The 19,666-nt window shown below is 42.3% G+C and overlaps 1 protein-coding gene across 1 annotated transcript in view; it reads left to right on the plus strand.

Annotated features, from left to right (window-relative positions):
• LOC111272415 (A disintegrin and metalloproteinase with thrombospondin motifs 12) overlaps positions 1 to 19,666 on the plus strand; it is a 57,248-nt gene that overhangs the window by 27,246 nt on the left and 10,336 nt on the right. Inside the window, exons 10-15 of the mRNA XM_022853855.2 lie at positions 632 to 770; positions 3,212 to 3,358; positions 3,930 to 4,098; positions 10,873 to 11,102; positions 12,978 to 13,157; positions 16,847 to 17,028. Of these exons, the coding sequence (XP_022709590.2) occupies positions 632 to 770; positions 3,212 to 3,358; positions 3,930 to 4,098; positions 10,873 to 11,102; positions 12,978 to 13,157; positions 16,847 to 17,028 (1,047 nt within the window). The remainder of the gene's footprint in view (positions 1 to 631; positions 771 to 3,211; positions 3,359 to 3,929; positions 4,099 to 10,872; positions 11,103 to 12,977; positions 13,158 to 16,846; positions 17,029 to 19,666) is intronic.

A 19,666-nucleotide genomic window follows, 5' to 3' on the forward strand; every position in this document is an offset into this window, starting at 1 on the left:
AGAGACGGCTCCAACTGGTACTTTTCGATAATTCTATGTTATCATATTAATATGAGAGGAAATTTCTAGTCGGTTATAATCTATACATCGTATATCCGATGTGTATTTGGTTATATGAACGTTTTTTTTGTTCGAAGGAGGAGGAAAAATAGAGGTGAAAAAGACACCTAGCAGTATAGTAATAAACATATCGGCAGTAATAATAATATCAAGCTATAAAAATACCAAAAAATTAACATGATTTGATTTTGAATAAAAATGAAATGAAATGAAAATGAAAATAATGAAAGAGTTACTATGAAAACAATGGACAATATTTCATAACGTTTCTTAGCAAATTTGTCGATTCTATGTAAAACAAATACAGGGCTTTTTTAGATTTGTAAAATGACCTAATATAATGGTTTTTAGTAGTTTCATATAGCAAGCCAAAGCATGATGTTTAGTGGCTTCATCCTACGTATGCCACGCCAGATGACTTGAGCGGAACATAAAATAAAAAAATCATGACTAACACTATAGGTTATCTGTAGTGTGAAGACTACAACTAACCGCTTGCCGTTCGAGTTGGATTTGTGTTAATATAGAGTAGACTTCTAACTTATCTATGTGTATGCTATGTCCTGATTAGATCGTTGGGTCCAGACGAGCAGCTGGCACTTACGGACGATAGGTGCGCAGCGGTGACGAAACCCCACGACCTGGAGCCCTGCCCCGTCACGCCACTCTGTCCCGAAGACCCGAACTGGATCACCTCTGAATGGTCCGATGTGAGTGCCCATCACACGATACAGGCTGTTTACTGCCGCAGCCCGTGCGAAGGACGCATTGATCAAATTACGCGGTCAGCGAACACGAGCGGGAACTTGCAAACCTACAGTGTAGCACGTGGACGTGCTGAAGCGGCAGCTGTAGTGAAACCATTGAGGGTTCTTGAGGATAGGCTCATAATAATGTCCATTCGTCAATCATTAAAATGTCATTAGAAAATCAGACGTGATGAACTTGATAACTTAACGGGCAGATACTTGAAAAACTTGATGGGGAAATATCCGTAAAACCTGTTTGCAGTTCGTTATGATGTAGAATTTGTGTTCAGGTAAAGGTTAACGTTTTCGTCAGGTCGTAACAAAATAAAGATGGAGACAGATTTCAAGGATCAAGGTTACAAAGTTACAGATACTAGAAATGGAGATTACTAATAGTAACGAATTTCAGCTATGTAGATCTACGTTTTTTATATCTGTTTATTTACATGTGTGTGTCACAATAGAATTTCATAAATTTGCTAATAATAATATATACTGTATAATAATAATAGATACATTTATTGCAAATAGTGGAAGGTTTCATTTTAGCGTTAAAAACAATTAAAACAACGATACACTCGTTGAACAGATTGCTTTGTCTGCCGTCGAAGACAACGACGTTTGCCGTAAAACTTAAAGCACTGTGCATATAAATAGAACTTTTATGTCCAGTCCAGTGAAAACAGCATTTTGTTCCCAGGCATCTTTAGCTATGACGTCTATGTGCATTAAGGCTGTAACGCTACACGACTTGAGAAACCTTAGGCAACGTAATCCGTGCTGCGGCTGGTGAGCACATGCTAAGAGAGATCATATTTAAGAAGGCCTCCGCGGTCATGGGATGACGTCCAATTTTTCCATCGCTCTTCCGGACGACGCCCTTCTCGTGTGCCAGCCCACTTTGGCCTCTGTTTAGGTGCATGTGTACACATGTTGGTCCGTGTGTGTGTGTAGATGTTCCTTTTCAAGGAGGAATTTTGGCTATAGTACCTATGCCCAAAGGCACACCATATCTGACTTGTTGGCCATCACCCGTTTTTACTCACCGGTTTCTCTCGAAGCATCTTGCGGTAACCGAGCGAGCGGCCAAGTTCTCTTATTTTAGCATTTAAAAATTGTACTTCCCATTTGGAGACAATGCACTCTTGAGCATCTGCGTATAAGGACCACATTATCATAGTGTGTAGAACAGTGTCCGGCCGCTGGGTCCGCGTTCTGCTGGAAAACGCTGCTATTCCGATCGAAATTCTTTTAGTTGCAAGCACGCGTTGCTAGATACAGCAGTAGTAACGTCTGGTCGTGTAGGGAAGGGCAACCCTCTATTTGGAATAGAGGGAAATGGACTGTGGGCGCATTCAGCAAAAGAACGTTGATACAGCCAGTCAATTCGATGAACTCACTATGGATATTGGTGAACGTTAATGGAGAAGATAGCTGAAAAATACTTGGGGGCCATAATAGGAAGGAGGAGAATGTTGGCTCGGCAACTAATCGATCTCACAACTACATATGCCTTCACTGATGTTCCTATGCCAATCTCTGTACCGCTCTATTGTCTACATTCGATATGCAGACCCCTCTAAGGACCAATCAAGGATTGCCAACTTAGTCCCTATCAAACAAAGATTTTCGGCCATTCCGTAAATCCTTTGAAGGCCTTTCCTCTAAACTGGAGAAAAGATTTCGAAACACAATGGGATATTGGTGCACAGTGATAGGAAGTTTGATCGCAAATCTAGCGAGTTAAGCAAGCACGTTATGGTGGAAAACAATGTAGGCGAGGGCTTACGTAATTATAAAACTACCCCTCGCTATGCGTATGAAAAGCTAGGAAGGGACGTTATTGTGTCGTCTGACACACGTTGTCTAACGTCATTGTAGATAATGGGCTAACCCTACACAAACTTGATATCCCTGTTTATGGATTACCCTATAATATGATTTACAAGGTATAAAATTACGAAATCACAAATAAAGCTGTCGCTATAAATTGATTCTTGTTTCAAAAGCCACACCTGCTCCGAACCGTATATAATGAAGGAGCTTTTTATCTGTATCATGACTTCACACTGTCCCTGCGTAACCTCAATCAATATCTACGATACGTAAATTATGAGATTCAATCAGCCTAACCTAAGGGAGGAAGAAAACTGAACTCTCTACCATAGAATCTCTATAAAACAAGATTTGTGCACACACATTAGTAAGTGTACAGTTTAACATCTTTATTCTGACTGACGACTAAAAATATTTTTATCGCTATCAAAGTTCAATTAACGAGGGGCAGCCCAAATTGCTGGTTCTGATTTGCCGATTCCTAAGTACACTATTTTTAACTAAATATTTGCCGCTCATTTATGATGCAATAATTATAATGCGTTACTTTATGCTTTTGGTTTCAGACGTGTCGGCATAGCCCGTGTGCTAATCAGACACGCGACGTGAGTTGTGGACAGATTGAGGGCTGCGATAACGGCACTCGGCCAGCAAATATTCGCATTTGCGATCCGAGCGAGTGTGGGCGCTGGAACACTGGAGCCTGGTCCGAGGTATGTTCAGACAGTCTACAAATGATGACTGAATCATTGTCACCTTTATAAAAAGGTTCTGTAAAGCATATGGCTAAAAGTTCAATGAAAGAGCTAGCTGTCTCAATCCAGTTGTACTAGTATCGTCTATTATCTTATGCTCAACGTCAAAGTATCAGCAGTTATACAGTGAAGCGTTTTCAATATCTTTATTCTGACACTCCTATTTTCTAATGAGCAAGTTTTATACCAGATTTAAACAGATTGATCATTTTTCATCATTATGATTCTTGCCTGTCGCGTATCTGTCAGACACGTAGCGGGGGAACGATTCAACTTTACTCCGTTTATTCTTCTGATCAGTTTGCTAGTTTTTCGTCTACTTCAGAAACCGATCCTGTGCGCTTATTACAACCTCGTTCACTATTCTCTTTCTAACTGTATTTTGTCATCTGCTTTCCAATGTCTCCTCGATATCCCATTGTTCTCTACGCAACTGCCCTTCTTCCCGAACCTTTCTGATTCGGCACCCGCGCGCCACCCATCATCGCTTCGTGGACTTCACTTTGGACCTATTAAACGCGCGTTACAGTGTTCGGAATCGTGTGGAGGCGGCCTCCAGGTCCGCAAGGTGACATGCAGTGGAGGTAACGAACGTTGTGCGCTGAGCGAACAACCAGCTTCCGTGCGGCCGTGCAATAAAAATCCGTGCCCTGCCGAAGAAGAACCGTCGGCACCTCAGCCGTACGATGATACGGAAGGTAAGCGTAAGTGAGAACAACAGGAATCGATCTGGGCTCAGTATGTTTGTAGCTATGCTATACAGAAACGCAGGTTGCCCTATATTTGTGCAGTGCACGTTTGAGGGCCGCCCTAATACGTTAGCATGCATAATCGCCAGTAGAGGTATAGCAATGTTCAGTTTGATTGAGGCTGAGTAAATGTTTAGTAAGTGGTATGGAACGGTACTGGAACCTTGCAGTAGTAATGAAACCAAACAAAATCAACTTCACAGAGTAATGGGTGAAGGGACCATCATTTGGTCAACGAGACGTAAATTTGTTAAAGCCGAAAATTTCACTTTTTTGCAAAGAGAGAAGACAATATATTGTTCTGCTGAATTGTGGATCTATGGCAGTAAATATCAGTTGTTTATTACTAAGAAACACATCTACAACATCATAAAAAGTTGGCTTTGGATAAACACATTAGCTAATTATAATTATTTTTATTAGGTTTTTAATATACGTATATAGTATTTTTGTCACTCATTGCAGATTAACAAAACGGTAAGTAAATTTTATGATTATTTTTCGTTGATAGCATTAAAGGTAGTAGCGATTTAGGTCTCTGTCAATCCTTTCACTATCCTAGCTAAAACGATACTAAGACTTGAGGTGATAATCGATCGCCTATGTGAGAATGTACATATCTATCGCGCTCAATCACTACCGTGCATGCAGTCGCTGCTTTCCATATCTTAATCTACATTGTGTGCCTCTGCATATTTATATTTGGTCCTCAACCTAATGTAAAATGATTCTAAATAGATGGTTATCATTGATTAGCCGGTATCTACATGATTGTGATTATATGTAACTAAAGTTTGTGTATCATATTTAAAATTATAAAGGAATCTAATTATCATACATATCATATACACATACTACCCTATGCGTACCTATCCGGTATATAGAAATCTGCCGATGTGTACAGCGGTGAGTGTGCTGCCAAACTAGCGGTACCGCTATATCTATGATACGGTAGAGAATCAACCAGCCAGCTGATGATATCAGCAGTCTCTCTTACCATAGCAAAGTGCTGCAAAATGTGCGAAAGTGTCGCCTCGACAAGACGATGATTACAAACCTAATGCAGAATAGATACGGAAGAGTAACGGAGCAAACTCTATCATAAGAAAAAAAGTAACTGCAGCAGGTGGAGCATGCATCGCCAGCAGATGGCAGTTGTTGCCGACGGGGGCTTGCAGCGCCATATTGCTTACAACGCCTACCCCCGCACGTCCTGCCGCAAAGAGACGGCAGTCGGGCGGCGGGTATAAATAACGGAACAGGAGGGTTATTTGGTACTTTTTTGTGTCCCTTCTCGATTTCTTTCTCTTATATATGTATAGCATAGCAGTATGCTACCTCTTCCTCTAAGACGCGATCGGCAATGATGCCGGGATCGAGGTCCGAGTATGATTGCCCTCATAGCAAGATGGACAACTGAAAAGATATACGTTAACCTCCACTTTTCTACATGTTGTTTCGCTTATAGCCCTATTACAACGGTCATTGTGACCAGTATATGATCTGTATTGGTGCAGCGTTCTAGGGCAGTCGAGGCGCTTTATAGCAATAAGTTAACTGTAGTATAGGAAAAAAAAACGTATGGCGAGTATTTTCGCAATAGTGACACCAAGCTATATATATGTGCTTGTTTACGTATGCAGCGAAACATATAAAAATGAGCCAGACATATTAATTAGAAATTCTCGGTAAATTTGTGGGATAGTCTTTACGGTTAAGGGTCCTGGCTGAACGGGATTCGGCATTTATTGACCTCATGCATTTTTTTATTAAATTGACAAGACAATAATTTAACTACAGTCGTATTTCTCAGATTAAAATCAAATAAATAGACTTGAATGTGTAGAGAATTGTCGCCCACTGAAGGTACTGCTTGGCAATCCGCGTACCTGAAAGTTCACAGTACAAGTCGTAATAAAAAGATTACAGATAACAGTCTAGACTGGTGTCGACGACGCCTATTTTATTCGAGCCACCGGATGTATAAAGTGAAATCATACATAACTGGCTCGTTATAGTTTTGTTAATAGGCCAAAAAATCATATTTCACTTAAGGGTCTTGTTTTTCAGATCGATAAGCGACAGCGTGAGGTAGCCTCACATGAAATTGTCATGATACTCAGAATACGATTTTTTGTGCTCGTAGATCGTAATTTCTTGGACGCAGCGCGCTGTTTGGTCTCTGTTTTGAGGTAGAGTTCAGGTTTTTAGTCACGGTTTGTAATGTCCTCTCCGAAAACTCAACAGATTTCGGTATCTCGAGCTACTCAGATTTTTTCATGGTCACAGCTTCAACTCGCATATTGCATAAAAAGACGGAAAAGCGTTGACGACATTTTGTGCAATCAAGATTCCACGTCGCCTTTCTTGTCTGGTAACGCTTCGCCTATTCGGTTTCACAGTGGCACTGGTAACGACCTAAGGTGTAGATATAACATGGGCAGTGCCTACAGTAGATAATTTTGTAAATGAGTAAAGGCCTATTTTTTGGAGTCTTCATTGCACAGCAACAAGCCGACTAATTTACCTCCTTGCTGACACGCTGCTGTTTATCGAGGATCTGAGATCTCATTTTGACCTCCGCCAAGTATATGCCGAGCATAAAATCAGTGAGAAGTTCTCCGAAATAGCCGATGAATTTTTCAGCATGAGAGCGATGAGAAGCAGTGACTGGGCGGAACCGAAACAAACAAACCATCGCGTAGTCTTCTGTTTTACCATCCACCACAAATTGTACACAGGATAGGCGCTCCTATGGACCTCTCGAGGGGTGTATTTATGGCAAATGCGGAAGAAACTATGATCAATGCCATGCGGCCTGTTGCCCATTGATGTATTCGCTCGGGAGTTTGGTACGTTGATGCTATTGCAAGCTCAGCGACTATGCCGTAATCTTGCCCTCTTCTTTGAAGCTTATGGACGCTAAAGTGAAAAGCCATACGAATGCATGATGATCATTTGTTCTATGATATTGTCTATGAGTATTATATTTTTGTATAAACGCGTTGCCAAATATACAATATCAATGGTGGATAAATATTATCATATTATATTATATTATATTTAAACGTTTAGGACGCTACGAATCAGCGTGGCCTTAATAACACTTGGTGCATTTGCTTTATATATGTTGCAAGATTAAATAATTATTTCATATCGTACCAGTTTTTATCAGATTATGGCTAATTTGAGAAAATTTAGCGGACCATTGATGTGGCTGGCTCTGATGTGCCCACAATGTAGTTTGCTTTTGCCCCACGGAGTAAGCTGTTAGTCATACAAACTGACATAGTAATTAAAACTACTTCTCCCCGCGGCGCCACGGTGTGGATCACAATGGAACCATAACTATCTGTATTACCAGTTTTCATAATTTTCTAAAGTTTAAGGCGAGCATCTCTGGATTAGGTATATCCGTCATTTGGAGATAATGCGTACCGCAAAAAAAAAACTCTTTATACCGTAGATCACAAACACAGATTTCAAAAACGCTATCTTGTTTAGCCAGTTCGAGGTCAGCCAGTCAAGGCAAGGCAGTTGCAAGATCAGAAAACGACAACTGCTGAAAGGAGTGTCTTTGAGTGCAGCAGCCAGGATGAGTCCCTTTAGCTGAACAATGACGCCGGTAAAGTTATCAACTAATTTCCCATTTCCAGCTCTTGACCACTTGGTTACATTAATGACACATCAGTTCATCAACTAATGTTTCTGACTCACATACCCAGCAGGAAAAAACTTTCGATACGGTGACTGCTATACCTCGATGCCAAGCTTCTTTCCCACCATACAAGTGGCGCTTCCCATTCAAACTGCAGTTCTGGAGACATCTTCAATTACTGCAATTGCTGACTCTTTGAACGCTTGGAACTACCGCATGAGATCATTATCAAAATCTCGAAGCGACGAGACAAGCAAGGAGTGTCGTGAATGACTTACGACGGAGCATGTTCTGCAGGTAGGGCATTATCTCCGTTCTGGCATTGGGACCCGGGGCTGATTAAGAAGCAGGTTTCGCAATTAAGTTTGACACGAAGTCTGATCATTTGGGATTATACAGTGGAGCGATTCAGACGATTGTGAGCTAAGTATCGACGAAATCGATGATCCTAAGTAGGTTTCTGAGGAAGCCTTTCGGTGGTGGTGGTGGAGGAGAATGGGTTAAGCATGGTTGCCTCGAAATCTTTGGGCGCTTGCACGGTCCATAGGATCGAATCCCGCAAAACGAAAAGAGACTCTCTTATCACTCCATGCACGTCGCACCGCTCTCCACATCCAAAGTATATCCGCAAACCTGCCCTTCTCTCTCTCTCTCTCTCTCTCTCTCTCTCTCTCCCTTTAGAAACAGATTCAGAAACTCAATGAAAAAATTTTTCAGCTATGTTGTTACTGACAGTATCGATCTCCCGAAGTGGGTACACAAAATCTGCTCAACGTCACGCAGCATGTCAGATACTGAGCTACTGCAGCGACACGATTTGCTGCAGGTCATTTTTATGTTAATAGGGTCAGATCATCGTTTTCGTCAAACCGTCGAGAAGGTTGTCCATGCGTCAGGTAATATAAGATTACGACCTCGCTAAACTCTCTTTTAATATGGATTGCATCTGGGCATCCTCTTTCTTAGTAAATTTTTCAACACGGATAATTCCGCATGCACCCACATCCTTTACTGACCTGTTTATTCAATGTAACTATCGTTGGCTTTGATCATGATTTCTATTCGTAGCTTCAACGGCTCATATGCCCATATCAAAACATCTCTATACATTCGAGCGTTTTTAACAGCGACGTTAAGCTAGTCAATGAAGTTACGCTAAAAGTTCGTTCACTCGCGCTCAGTTATGATCTAACAAATTCAGATGTGTGCTGCAAGCATACGATGAAATCCTGTCCGTGAATGAAACATGAATGTATAGTTTCTTCATAAAAAAAAGAACAGTCGTTTTCCATACGCTCGACACGACACATAACCTGCCAAAACGTATTCGAATTGTATACGTATTTTAAGAAGACTCGTTCGTTTCCTTAATCGCAAACAGGTAATGATATGCAACAATGGGTTCAACAAAATTTCATGTCTTCGCTACCTTTGTAAACCATCTAAGATCCAAATACTATTAGTAAAGGCGACAGCGACACGTTGCTTAACAAAGTATATTGCCAGAAAACCCAGTCGTATATGTACGCATGCGGCCGCCTTATGTCGTCTGCGGTCTGTATCCTAAGGTAAAATTCAAATCGTCTGAGGAAGCTTTAGGATCAATCGGAGTTTTCATGCCGCCATGTGATCGACGAAGCGGATAAGTACACAGGCCCACTACGTGAGGTGACGAACACGACTCATCTTTGCTAGCTGTTGTTCTTGTATTCTTTTAAATGGTTGCAAACTGAACGTATCCGTCGTTGTTCTTCGATTCGCTTGCTTGCACGGGGATAGGACAGCGAACACTTGTCCACGCCTCAATTTGTGCACCTGCTTTCTTAATTCGCAGTGTTTTTTCCGTGCTACCAAATAAACATCGTCACTAAAAAGCGCAGGCGGAGGAAGGAGGTATCTGGGAAAAGGGGCTCGAAGCCGTTCCCGGTGGTTTGAAAAAGTATACGGAACTTAAGTTGGTATGGAAATTCGTCGCGGAGTGAGCGGCTGCCACTGGACATGCTTCCTGAAAGCGTGGTGGGCTGGGCGCAGGCCTATGGCAACACCATTGACTAGCTTGTGTATGAAAGAATGAAGAAAACTATGTCGAGAAATATCAAGGAATTATGATATACGGCTGTGCTGGATCTCGAGTAAACAAAAGCGTTTCGGCGCCATTGTAGCGGTCACCGGGACCAAACGAACGTTAAGAGTGGTACTACTCTAAATACTCCAACTTTGACAGTCTCCTCGATCAAATAGCCGGGAGACTATCTGACGTTTGCTTAATATTTGCGCCTCGTATTAAGGCTTCTCAATGAGCTAGCTGCAGCTATTCTTGCAGGTGTCCATTAAAACAACGACGCGGGTCGTGATCTAAATGAACGTTTACGATAACCAAAGTACCTCTCTGTTACGACTACGGCGCCAGCAGAAGTAGCCAATTGGGATTCTGGGGCGACTAGAATACAAATAAAATCTAACTAGTCATGTAGGTATCAAAATTGCTCACACCCCTTGTTGCAGCCACCGTCGTCGCTTGGGTAGAAATCATGTTCGAAGCTGGGTGAGCTGTGAACTAATCAACACAGGACTATAATGCAAGCTTCTATCTCAGCTGTTCAGGCGTATTGTTTCCGATGGCCCCCGCAGGCGAATGCAATAATTTATATAAACGTTTCTCTTGCACATGATGTTCTTCCTCATTGGTACAGCCAAGAGCATGAGCAGAACAATTCACATTGATTTCAGCTGTTCATCGTTGTTCTCGAAATCGTAAAGTAGGAAATGGCCTGGAGTTAATTGGCGGATGTATACGATGTAATAGAGATTCGGACATACATGTAAAAGTGTGAATAGCCCTTGCCCACATTCGCGATGGCTCTATCCCATATATCACGAAATTCTATAATATATTGATTGAATGCGCACATGCGAATTTTCTTGACAAGGGCTTCTTTCAAATTTAAGAATACTGGGTATTCTCTCTGTGGCAGTGGTGTTTGCAAACCCCAGATGTGTATTTTTATGGTACAAACATCTATATATTTCCTTGCTGTGAATTCGGTTTTGATCTTCATTTCCAGATGAAGAGCGTCCTCAGGAAGTGGTTGAGGACTCTAAGAGTAACCTGATGATCTACCCGCCCGGACAACGGACGGAGGTGCAGGCGCCGGGCACTGACCCGGCTAGTTCAAACCCCACATGGGGTCCAGGTGACTCCCAGGGTTCTGATGGGGGTCGTGAGGAGGCCCGCAGACAGCGGGTCACTCTCGAGGACGCTAGGTATGCCTGGAGAGCATCCAAGTGGAGTAAAGTAAGTATTAGGGTATACTAATTTCTTGAATTAACCGATAAAGACGAAGACACCAACATGAATAGGTAAGAAAATATAAAGGAAGATGATCCACCATCTCTTATACGAACAGAAAGAGAATGCGAACGTTTACCTTATCGAGCCTTGTCTGTAGGCACTACACGCAGACGGCTATGTCTCCGCTCTTAGCGCTGACCAATGCTGACATTGTTACTGTGGCAACAGGCTATATACTAAAAGGGCATGACGAGACCCTAGTTCAAGAGTCTTTAAATTTGCTGCTTTCGAATCGCAGGGATAAAAAAAAAAGGTAAACGCACGCCTTTTTTTCGCACTTGCCGTAATTTTAGTTTGCGTGTTCTTTGTTTACCCGATTCATCTTGTGGCGTCCTCTGGGAACGATGCAAACTTGAGTGAACTGGACTGCAGTGCGAATTTATATTGGAGGAATCACTCTTTATGCCTTGTCTCGGCCACTGCATCATATGTGTGGCATAGCGTCGCATGATGCCACCAGCGCGTTCTTATCGCCTACGTCATAGTCGTCATCTTGTCGTTTCGCAACTAGGCAGTAGTTATTTCCTGGAGACAAAGGTGAAATCACGATATGGTTTCGGTCGGTGACGGTGACGTCGTTGACAGCCACAGTTGGGTCAAGTGGCAGACGAGGAGTGAACAAATCGCTGGCAAATAACCCGTATCATGATATAATGTTACTACTGCAGTATTTTGCTGCAACAAATTTCGAGCAACAACATCGGTCCGAGTAGCGGCAGGAAGCGGCAGGAAGACCCTATACCACCGCCTTGTCGAAGGTAGCAGCGGGGTCGTTGCTAGGGACGTTGCACCACTTCTACTGTACCGTTCATCGGGCTCAATACCACTGGGTCTCATCTCGTCTGCTACAGCAACGCTACCTTCCCCGCTCAATTCCTGTGCCTCCAAACGCTGTTCCTTTGAGAGAATCATATGACCGACTACAGCCCTCTGCCTGTTTACATGTACATGTGCTCGCCCGTCTGTCTACCTGTGTCACAAGTGCAGCATTGGTCGGTGCAGCTTTAACGGAGCCCCTAGTAAGTGTAGTGGCAGTAACGTTGTCGTTGGTGGCAGCAGTTATCTCATTGCGAGACGAGAGGCAAGAACGGAGCAACCCCTCAACGAGTTGTGGCTCTCAGAAGCTATGAGCCCTCGCGTGCTTCCTCATTGTTACCTTTCCCCAGACCCGACTGTCTAAACTCCCGCATACAACTCCACGGCACATACATTTAGTTGTCTAGAATGTACGCTTAATTCAGCTGTATTTAGCGTTGCGAAAAGTGGCGTTGTGGACACAAGTGACTGCACCACTGTAGTTCTGGTCACAAAGAAGTAAAAGAAACAATTAAAAGCAACACTGTCAAATGCAGGATAAGCTAAGCAGGAAAGTACTGTATTTGGAAGGAAGGGTTACTATTAGAAAAAGATAAAAGTGAGAAGCAAAAAATTGCGTGCGATCTCCTGCTGAATTCTGCGAAGCTAATTTGGACGATGATTATAACAACAAAAACAATGAGAACAGATAACATTATCATAGGAAAACAAAAAGGTTGGTTAAAAAGTGGATCGCACGAGACAGAGAAGGTAAGTGGAGAACTGCTTGTTTTGACTGAATACGCAGACCATGTGGCCTTTTAGTTTCTCCTACTTGAATCTGTGTACAGCTTATGTATATTTGTGCGTAGTTGTATTACACAGGTAGCGCTTTAACTTACACGGATCTATACAATCGTCGCCATTTTGGGTTTTCCCTAAGTGGAGCGACATCGATGTATGTTAAATGGATATTATCATCTGAACTAATCGTCTGCTGTTTTCATTCCCATACCTTTTCAGTGTACAAAGGGGTGCGGGGGTGGTCAACGATCGCGTCATGTAAAATGCATAGACAAAGTGACCCAACAGGAACAGCCTGCCGAGACCTGCTATAAGCACACGCGCCATCTTAAGCCCTCGGATATGGCAGCCTGCAATCCCGAGCCTTGCCTCGACTGGGAAGTCGACGAGTGGTCCAAGGTCAGTCCTAGTTCCATCCAACAATAAGCTAATAACATCATAGCCAGATAGGGTCCGATGTGAGCGTAGCATTAGAACAAAGCCGGTTTGTGAAGGCTAGTTAGTTGGTGGTGTTTATTGGTTATATCGCTACGGATTTAATGTACGGAATTTAGTTGTTCGCTAGAAATCATTTTAGTAATAACAAACGTGTATGAAGTAATAAGGTTTCAAACCACAATAATTATAATAATATCTTGAAACGTTGCATACCCCTACGCAAATACCTCAATTCGTTCTGGGTAATTTCGGTTTTTACAATAATGGTTACACGCGCAATGCATGTGTGTGACTGATATCTGCAGGTGTCTTTGTAAATTACTATATATAGGAGACATATTACCTATTTAGCTATGTTCTAAACTGTTTTTCTCGAAAAATAAAACCATATATACGCATCTGTAACTATCGTATAGTTCGTGATTAACGGCGTCCGGACCAAGTCCACAGTTATTATCCTTCGGAACCAAAGCAGTTTTATTGCTGGCTACGACGACCTCACCACGTTTTTCATCTTCTGCTTATTCTGTATTTGCCTTTTTACTTCGAAACGTCTAATGGCTAACCACCATTTGTTGATGCACTATCGTCACAATTGACTTTTTTGGATTTCCAACATTTTTCTAAATTGAAATGTCTGTTCTTGGCTAGTGTTATGTTTGGATGGGCCCGACCCGTCTGTCATATATAGTGTTCATGTAGCCAGCAAACTTCCGTTCGCTGTCGCTTAATTCTCCGTCCATGTGTTCACGTGACGTGGGTTATGTGTTTTCACTTGTGTTGACTGTCCTTCTGGCGGTGTCCGCACGTGAGTGTTTACAGGACCATGCGTGCTCGTATGACGAAGAGGTCACTTGTGCCGTAACGGGCATGACCTGTATTGTCTGAGACAAGTCCGAATTTGGTACGTTGTGCCATACTATACCATGAGCGCATGAAAGGAGTATGCCCTTTGAGGCGAAGCTGCAATAGCGGAAGTGTGTCGTACAGCGAGAACAAACTTGCATGAGAAGACTTGTCTCGTAGTGAGCCTTCCTTGCCGTCATGAAGCTTCACTACTTGCTATCGCATTGCTCCGTCCTCCCCATAGTTTCAGCAGCAGTAGCAGCAGCGGCAACAGCTTCTATATTGCCGGTGCTTTGGCTTGCGTCTTGTATTCTGACCGAAGACTTGTATTCTGCTTGGCTAGTCGACAACGGTCTACTTGCGAATGGGAGTTTAAGAGAAAAGAGGGATTGAAGAGTACGAGCAGTTTGGAGGCTTGAGACATGTGGGAAACATGGCTTGCTCTGGAAGCCTGAAGCCCGGAAGCAAAAGAGCTATAGGCTCCAGGCGACAAGAAAAACGTCAGCAACGCCGACGTGGCCATCACCGCCCCTGATGGATTTGGTAAAGCAGCAAGTCTGCCGATGGAACAAGGTCTTGTCGCTGCTACGTCTTAGTTACTCATTGACGATGAAAGCGACGCAAATACCGTAAGTTTAAACAACTGTATCCTGTCCTTAAATCGTTTCTTGCGTACCATTTCACGTACTCCGAGCGCAAATAAAATAAGGGGCAAGGATAAAAAACGAAAAAGAAGAAGCTTCTCGAAACGACTGAAAAACAAAGAATGGTGAAGTGCTGGATTCAGAAGCTGGTATGAGAAGACGACAAAGAACAGGAATATAGTATGCTGATGATAATGATACTTACCTCGTCATGGTTTGCGATTCTTTATGTTCGTCGTTCTTTTTGCCTTCTTGCCTTATAGAGGCACCAGCCTTTATAGAGGCTGGTGCCAATAGATATGGCTGGATAATTGCCCCGATTTGTTATGTTGTATTGGCTGGACTGTGTAACTGATTTAACTTTTAATCATTAATTTATCTTCAACTGTCGTCAGTCATTCAACCTCAGTCTATATCCGCCTTCTTTTTAGCGTTTCTTCGAGTTTCCACTAATCAGGAAATTAAAAAGATCCCATATTGCTTTCAGTCCTATAGCGGTTTCATCTAATTCCATGTAAGGTGATATGTGTAATATGTAAATCAGCTCAATAAATTCTATTTAATTATTTGGACGGGTTGTCAGATGTTGGTCCTATACTGGAGCCTGCGAATAAGTCAGGGTTCTTAATACATTCAACAGAAGGTAAATATGCATGCTACCAGTAGTGTATTTTTCTGCTGACGTTCGGTCACATCTCCCCCAAAATCCTTGATTCGCACGTTCTTAATTTTTAGAGCGCTAATGCAGACTGAGGTACCATACGCTCGTACCTCATGATTCGATTTGTAGATAGTCGTTGGAAACGCTATATTTATGTAGTTTCAGTAATTTAGCATGATTAACTTGATCATAATAATTAATGATCGTTCGCATCCGGTGGCCTTCGTAGTACCCAAATAGTCTTACATGTTCTTGAATTGGAGCCTTACTTAACTTTAATTTATACTGTGTGTTGTATAGCTGTGAAGTAATACGCTAGCCTAGAATCAAGCCAGTTTTCTCAAGCATATCTTGTATTTCGTTCGAAACGTAAGTTCGTTTTGCGGACTTCTAACCGTATCATGCAAAGGTCAGTTGCGTAAATCTTTATGCCGTGGATTACTATGTAATTGACATAAGAAGTACATATTCATTGTATACTATATTCGGCTGTTGTATAAACATCCACTTTGGATGAATAAGGCTTATCAAAAAAAACCCTATGTTTATACTGTTTCGAGCTTATAATCTAGCTAAAACTGTTTACATCTCAGACAAAGCTAGACGCAACAAAACCCTTTAGATGGCAATAGATTGACAAAGCTCGCAGATGTAGAATACGTAAGCGACAATTGAGATAATCAAGCCTTCAGAAAAGGAGCTTTCAAAAGGAAAGCGCAGCCGCTAACGTCATTAGTAGAGCCATACTCGGGAATACCGTAACTGGTGACCGACAAGCGTACTAGGGTCATTCCAACTATGAAATTATACGAAACGGAATTGTGAGCAAAGCTTGTCATAGTATGGCCTTGCTGATTTAGGACACTAGTGCGCATGAAAAATTCTGATGCGAATGCAAAAAGGGCATCGTTCGCGATTGTTTTAAACGACAGCCAGGAGATTCGGGATTAGTAACAAAGGAAAAATAAATTTTGTGTTGATCAGCTATTGAATGGTTAAAGCGAACACCGTGCAGGACATTGTACCCTGACTTTTACCAGCCCGTCGAGGCGAATAATAGTAACTGATTGGCTTGATTCTAGTTTTAGAAAACAGCTAGATACTAAACAAATCTTCGGTTAGGGTTTGTTCGATATTACTGTGTCGTCTTAATAGACTATAATTTTCTAATTTTCTTCCCATTCGTTGCTACGTCCCATCATTAGAAATTCTATCATTTCACCTTACATTTTCTTAAGGATGTTTTCCGACATGAACGAAGCTCAGTATAGCTAGCGGTTTACGATCAGGCAACAGTAATGTCAACGGCTCGTAATTGTTATAACGGGACGCCGTTTACCTCATTACCGTAAGGAATTCTACTTGGAGTGATACATTGACACAGTCTTTTACTATCTGGATAAAACGGTCTTTTCAGGCTGGTTTAAACGGGGTGATCTATCGATTAACGTAATGGTTCTGTTTCCCGTATTCTGTATTACACGCTTTGCTCTACACAGTGTTCTGCTCGCTGTGGCAACGGCACCCGCGAACGCATGGTCAGCTGTCCTGTAGCGCACAAATGTGATACATCGCTACGGCCGTCAGCCGTGATGGCCTGTCATGGAGGCCCATGTGAACGATGGGTTTCTGGTGCTTGGAGCGACTGCCAGGGCTGTGGACAAAATGGCACGCAAAGAAGGTGAGTTTTGTGATAAAATTACCTAGGTAGTTCAATTTTTTGGTCTGTATGAGTGTACATAATATTTGGGTGTTCAATATCAGGGTGAAGAATACCCCAGATTCGTCCAGAAAAATGTACTAAGTGACATGAGAGAAACAATGTATGCTTGACAATAAGTATACATTACATTACAATACAATTATTACAAATATATCTATACTACAATATACAAAGCGCCTGATTCCCAACGTTTATCGACTGGACCCATACTATATGCGTAAATTATGTTGCTATAACTAAAGCGTTCTATAACCGTTATCTTTTAATGCGTTGAATATCTGTTACGCACATTTAATGCAATAGCTACTAAAACGACACAAAAGGTCGCTAGCTTTTTCAGTTTCATTAATCTCCACGCTTTCCACCCGCCGTCTTCTGCCTAATCTAGATCCTTATCCATTCTTGCGACCTAGCCTTTCGCAAGCTTCGAACGTACTGAAGTCCATAAAGCCGTTCGAACCGAACAGAGTTTCCGCTTTATTGAACATTTCGAAGCATATAGAAGGCATCACTAACTTGCTCAAGAATGTATCTGCCCTTGTGGCTTCTATGCCTCGAGGCTTTTCACAGGGCTACCTATATCGGGAGCTCTTAGCCCTCGTGCAAATAAGAATCCGAACACAAATTCATTGGGTAACACACAGATATATTATGTGATCGTCTGTCATTTAAATGTGTGGAATAAACTAAAGAGTTTGAATATGCCAAATCATATTTCAAAGGGCTTTTCCTAAGAACGCTTTTTCCAAAGTGTTTGGAATTTATCCAAGGGAACTCAATACATTTGATCTATAGTAAACATATAAAGTACTTCACACGGTAAGTATCGTATGCGCACATACCTATTATATGGCCGCTCTAAGCTGTTATATATCTGGAATGAACATACGACACGTCGCACGTTCCCTGTCCTCAGCTTTTTAAACGTTTTGCTGTTCGAAATAATGCATCCGCTTCATGCCGGTTCTACTACACTGGCAGTGACGGGATCTGCTAGACATCTTCGAAAAGTAGCTAAATCAACAGCTTATTTTGCTTGCCCGTTCTGCCGTTTCGAAACTTAAAGTTCATCTTCTAGCGGTCTAGACCGTCGCTGGGTCGTGTTCCCCGCGATTCTGCCTCCGTTTCTCATTTGCCGAAAATCAATTTGAGCTTTGCTCGTGCATAGCATGAGTTTTTTAGATGGTGATACAGAATAGCGCTGACGACGAGTACGGGTGGGCACAGTTAGGGTGAAAATCTGGAAACGGAAGAAGGTAGAAGACGTTCAGAGAATAAAAGCTTTCACGACAACCCACGGTTGTCAAGCCTTTGTACAAATGTTAGCGTGTGCCGCATGCCGCCATGAGGGGACGTACAACAGCGGGGTAGTGTAACAGTGATCAAATTGCAACGACGAGCCGACGTCATAGTGGATGTAGGTTTCTCTCAAGTTTTAAAGACGATGATTTCCCCGGGGCGCTGCCATTATAAGGAGAAACTGGGATGACGATCTGAGTCCCGAGCGAAGATCTCAGCGTACGCAGGCAAAGGTTTGAAGGCTATGAAGATGAGGCCAAAATACCGGTGAAGCGGCTGGCCTAGCTTCGAGCGCGAACTGGTTGAGCCCGGTTCGGAACAATACGCGGCGGCGTTGACGGCTAGAGTCTTTCTGACTGTGAAAGAGCATAAAAGCAACAGGGAAGAAGTAAGCGAAAAACGTTCGAGCATCATTCACAGCAGGCCGCGCGCTCCTGGGATTCGGGAGGATGGCCCAACTGCCTACGCGCAGCCATCGGGTTAGCGAGAAAGTCACCTGCAATACAGACCAGTAAAGCCGTTCTCTAAATAATTGTCCACGTAGATGTTTGTATAAGTAGCATATACTGTACGCGTGAAGGTGTACCTTAGGGCTATTTTCTTAAGGGGCGCAAGAGAGTAAACTTGCTGTGGCCTGTAATGGTGAATGAAAATTTGCCACGTGCGAAAGATTTCTTATCATACAGAATTAGCTTGTTGTGGTTCTGCCGGGTTGAGCAGCAATTCCTGTTGCTATTTAATCATTTTGATATATTACATAAGAAAACGAATACCGCTAAATGGTTAGGGTTTTTTCGCCGTTTTTTACGCCTGTGTTCATACTTTGTTAATGCAACCAGTTCCTATACCGAATAATCTTATTTTAACCAGGAGACGTCTACAGGGTTCTTTAATTTAAACAAAATAGCGAAACACATCAAATACTTTGCATTATACTGTAAGGTTGCAGCATTTCTAAGTTCTTTCATGACTTATAGTAAACAACAACTGATTTTTTGAACATTTCTGGAAAACATGTGGAGATGACAAATTAGTGGCCTGATAGACAGCTTAGACCCGAAGCACAAATGCAGATGCCGCCATCAACTCGAGCACTCTAAATAATTCATAGTACTAATACATTTTTAAGTAAATAAATGTATGCTTTCTAAGTGGAACTAATGGAATTTTTTACATTAGAGAGCGGGGTTTGGACACCTCTATCGCTCGAGGTCATCGTATCGTGGCCGTGAATGGGGTATCATAGTTATGTCGACAGGTGTTGGGTTTGTGGAGAGCGATCAAACTAATTACATTT

Source organism: Varroa jacobsoni, unplaced genomic scaffold, assembly GCF_002532875.2.
Source record: "Varroa jacobsoni isolate VJ856 unplaced genomic scaffold, vjacob_1.0 contig02186, whole genome shotgun sequence".
Taxonomy (NCBI): Eukaryota; Metazoa; Arthropoda; class Arachnida; order Mesostigmata; family Varroidae; genus Varroa; species Varroa jacobsoni.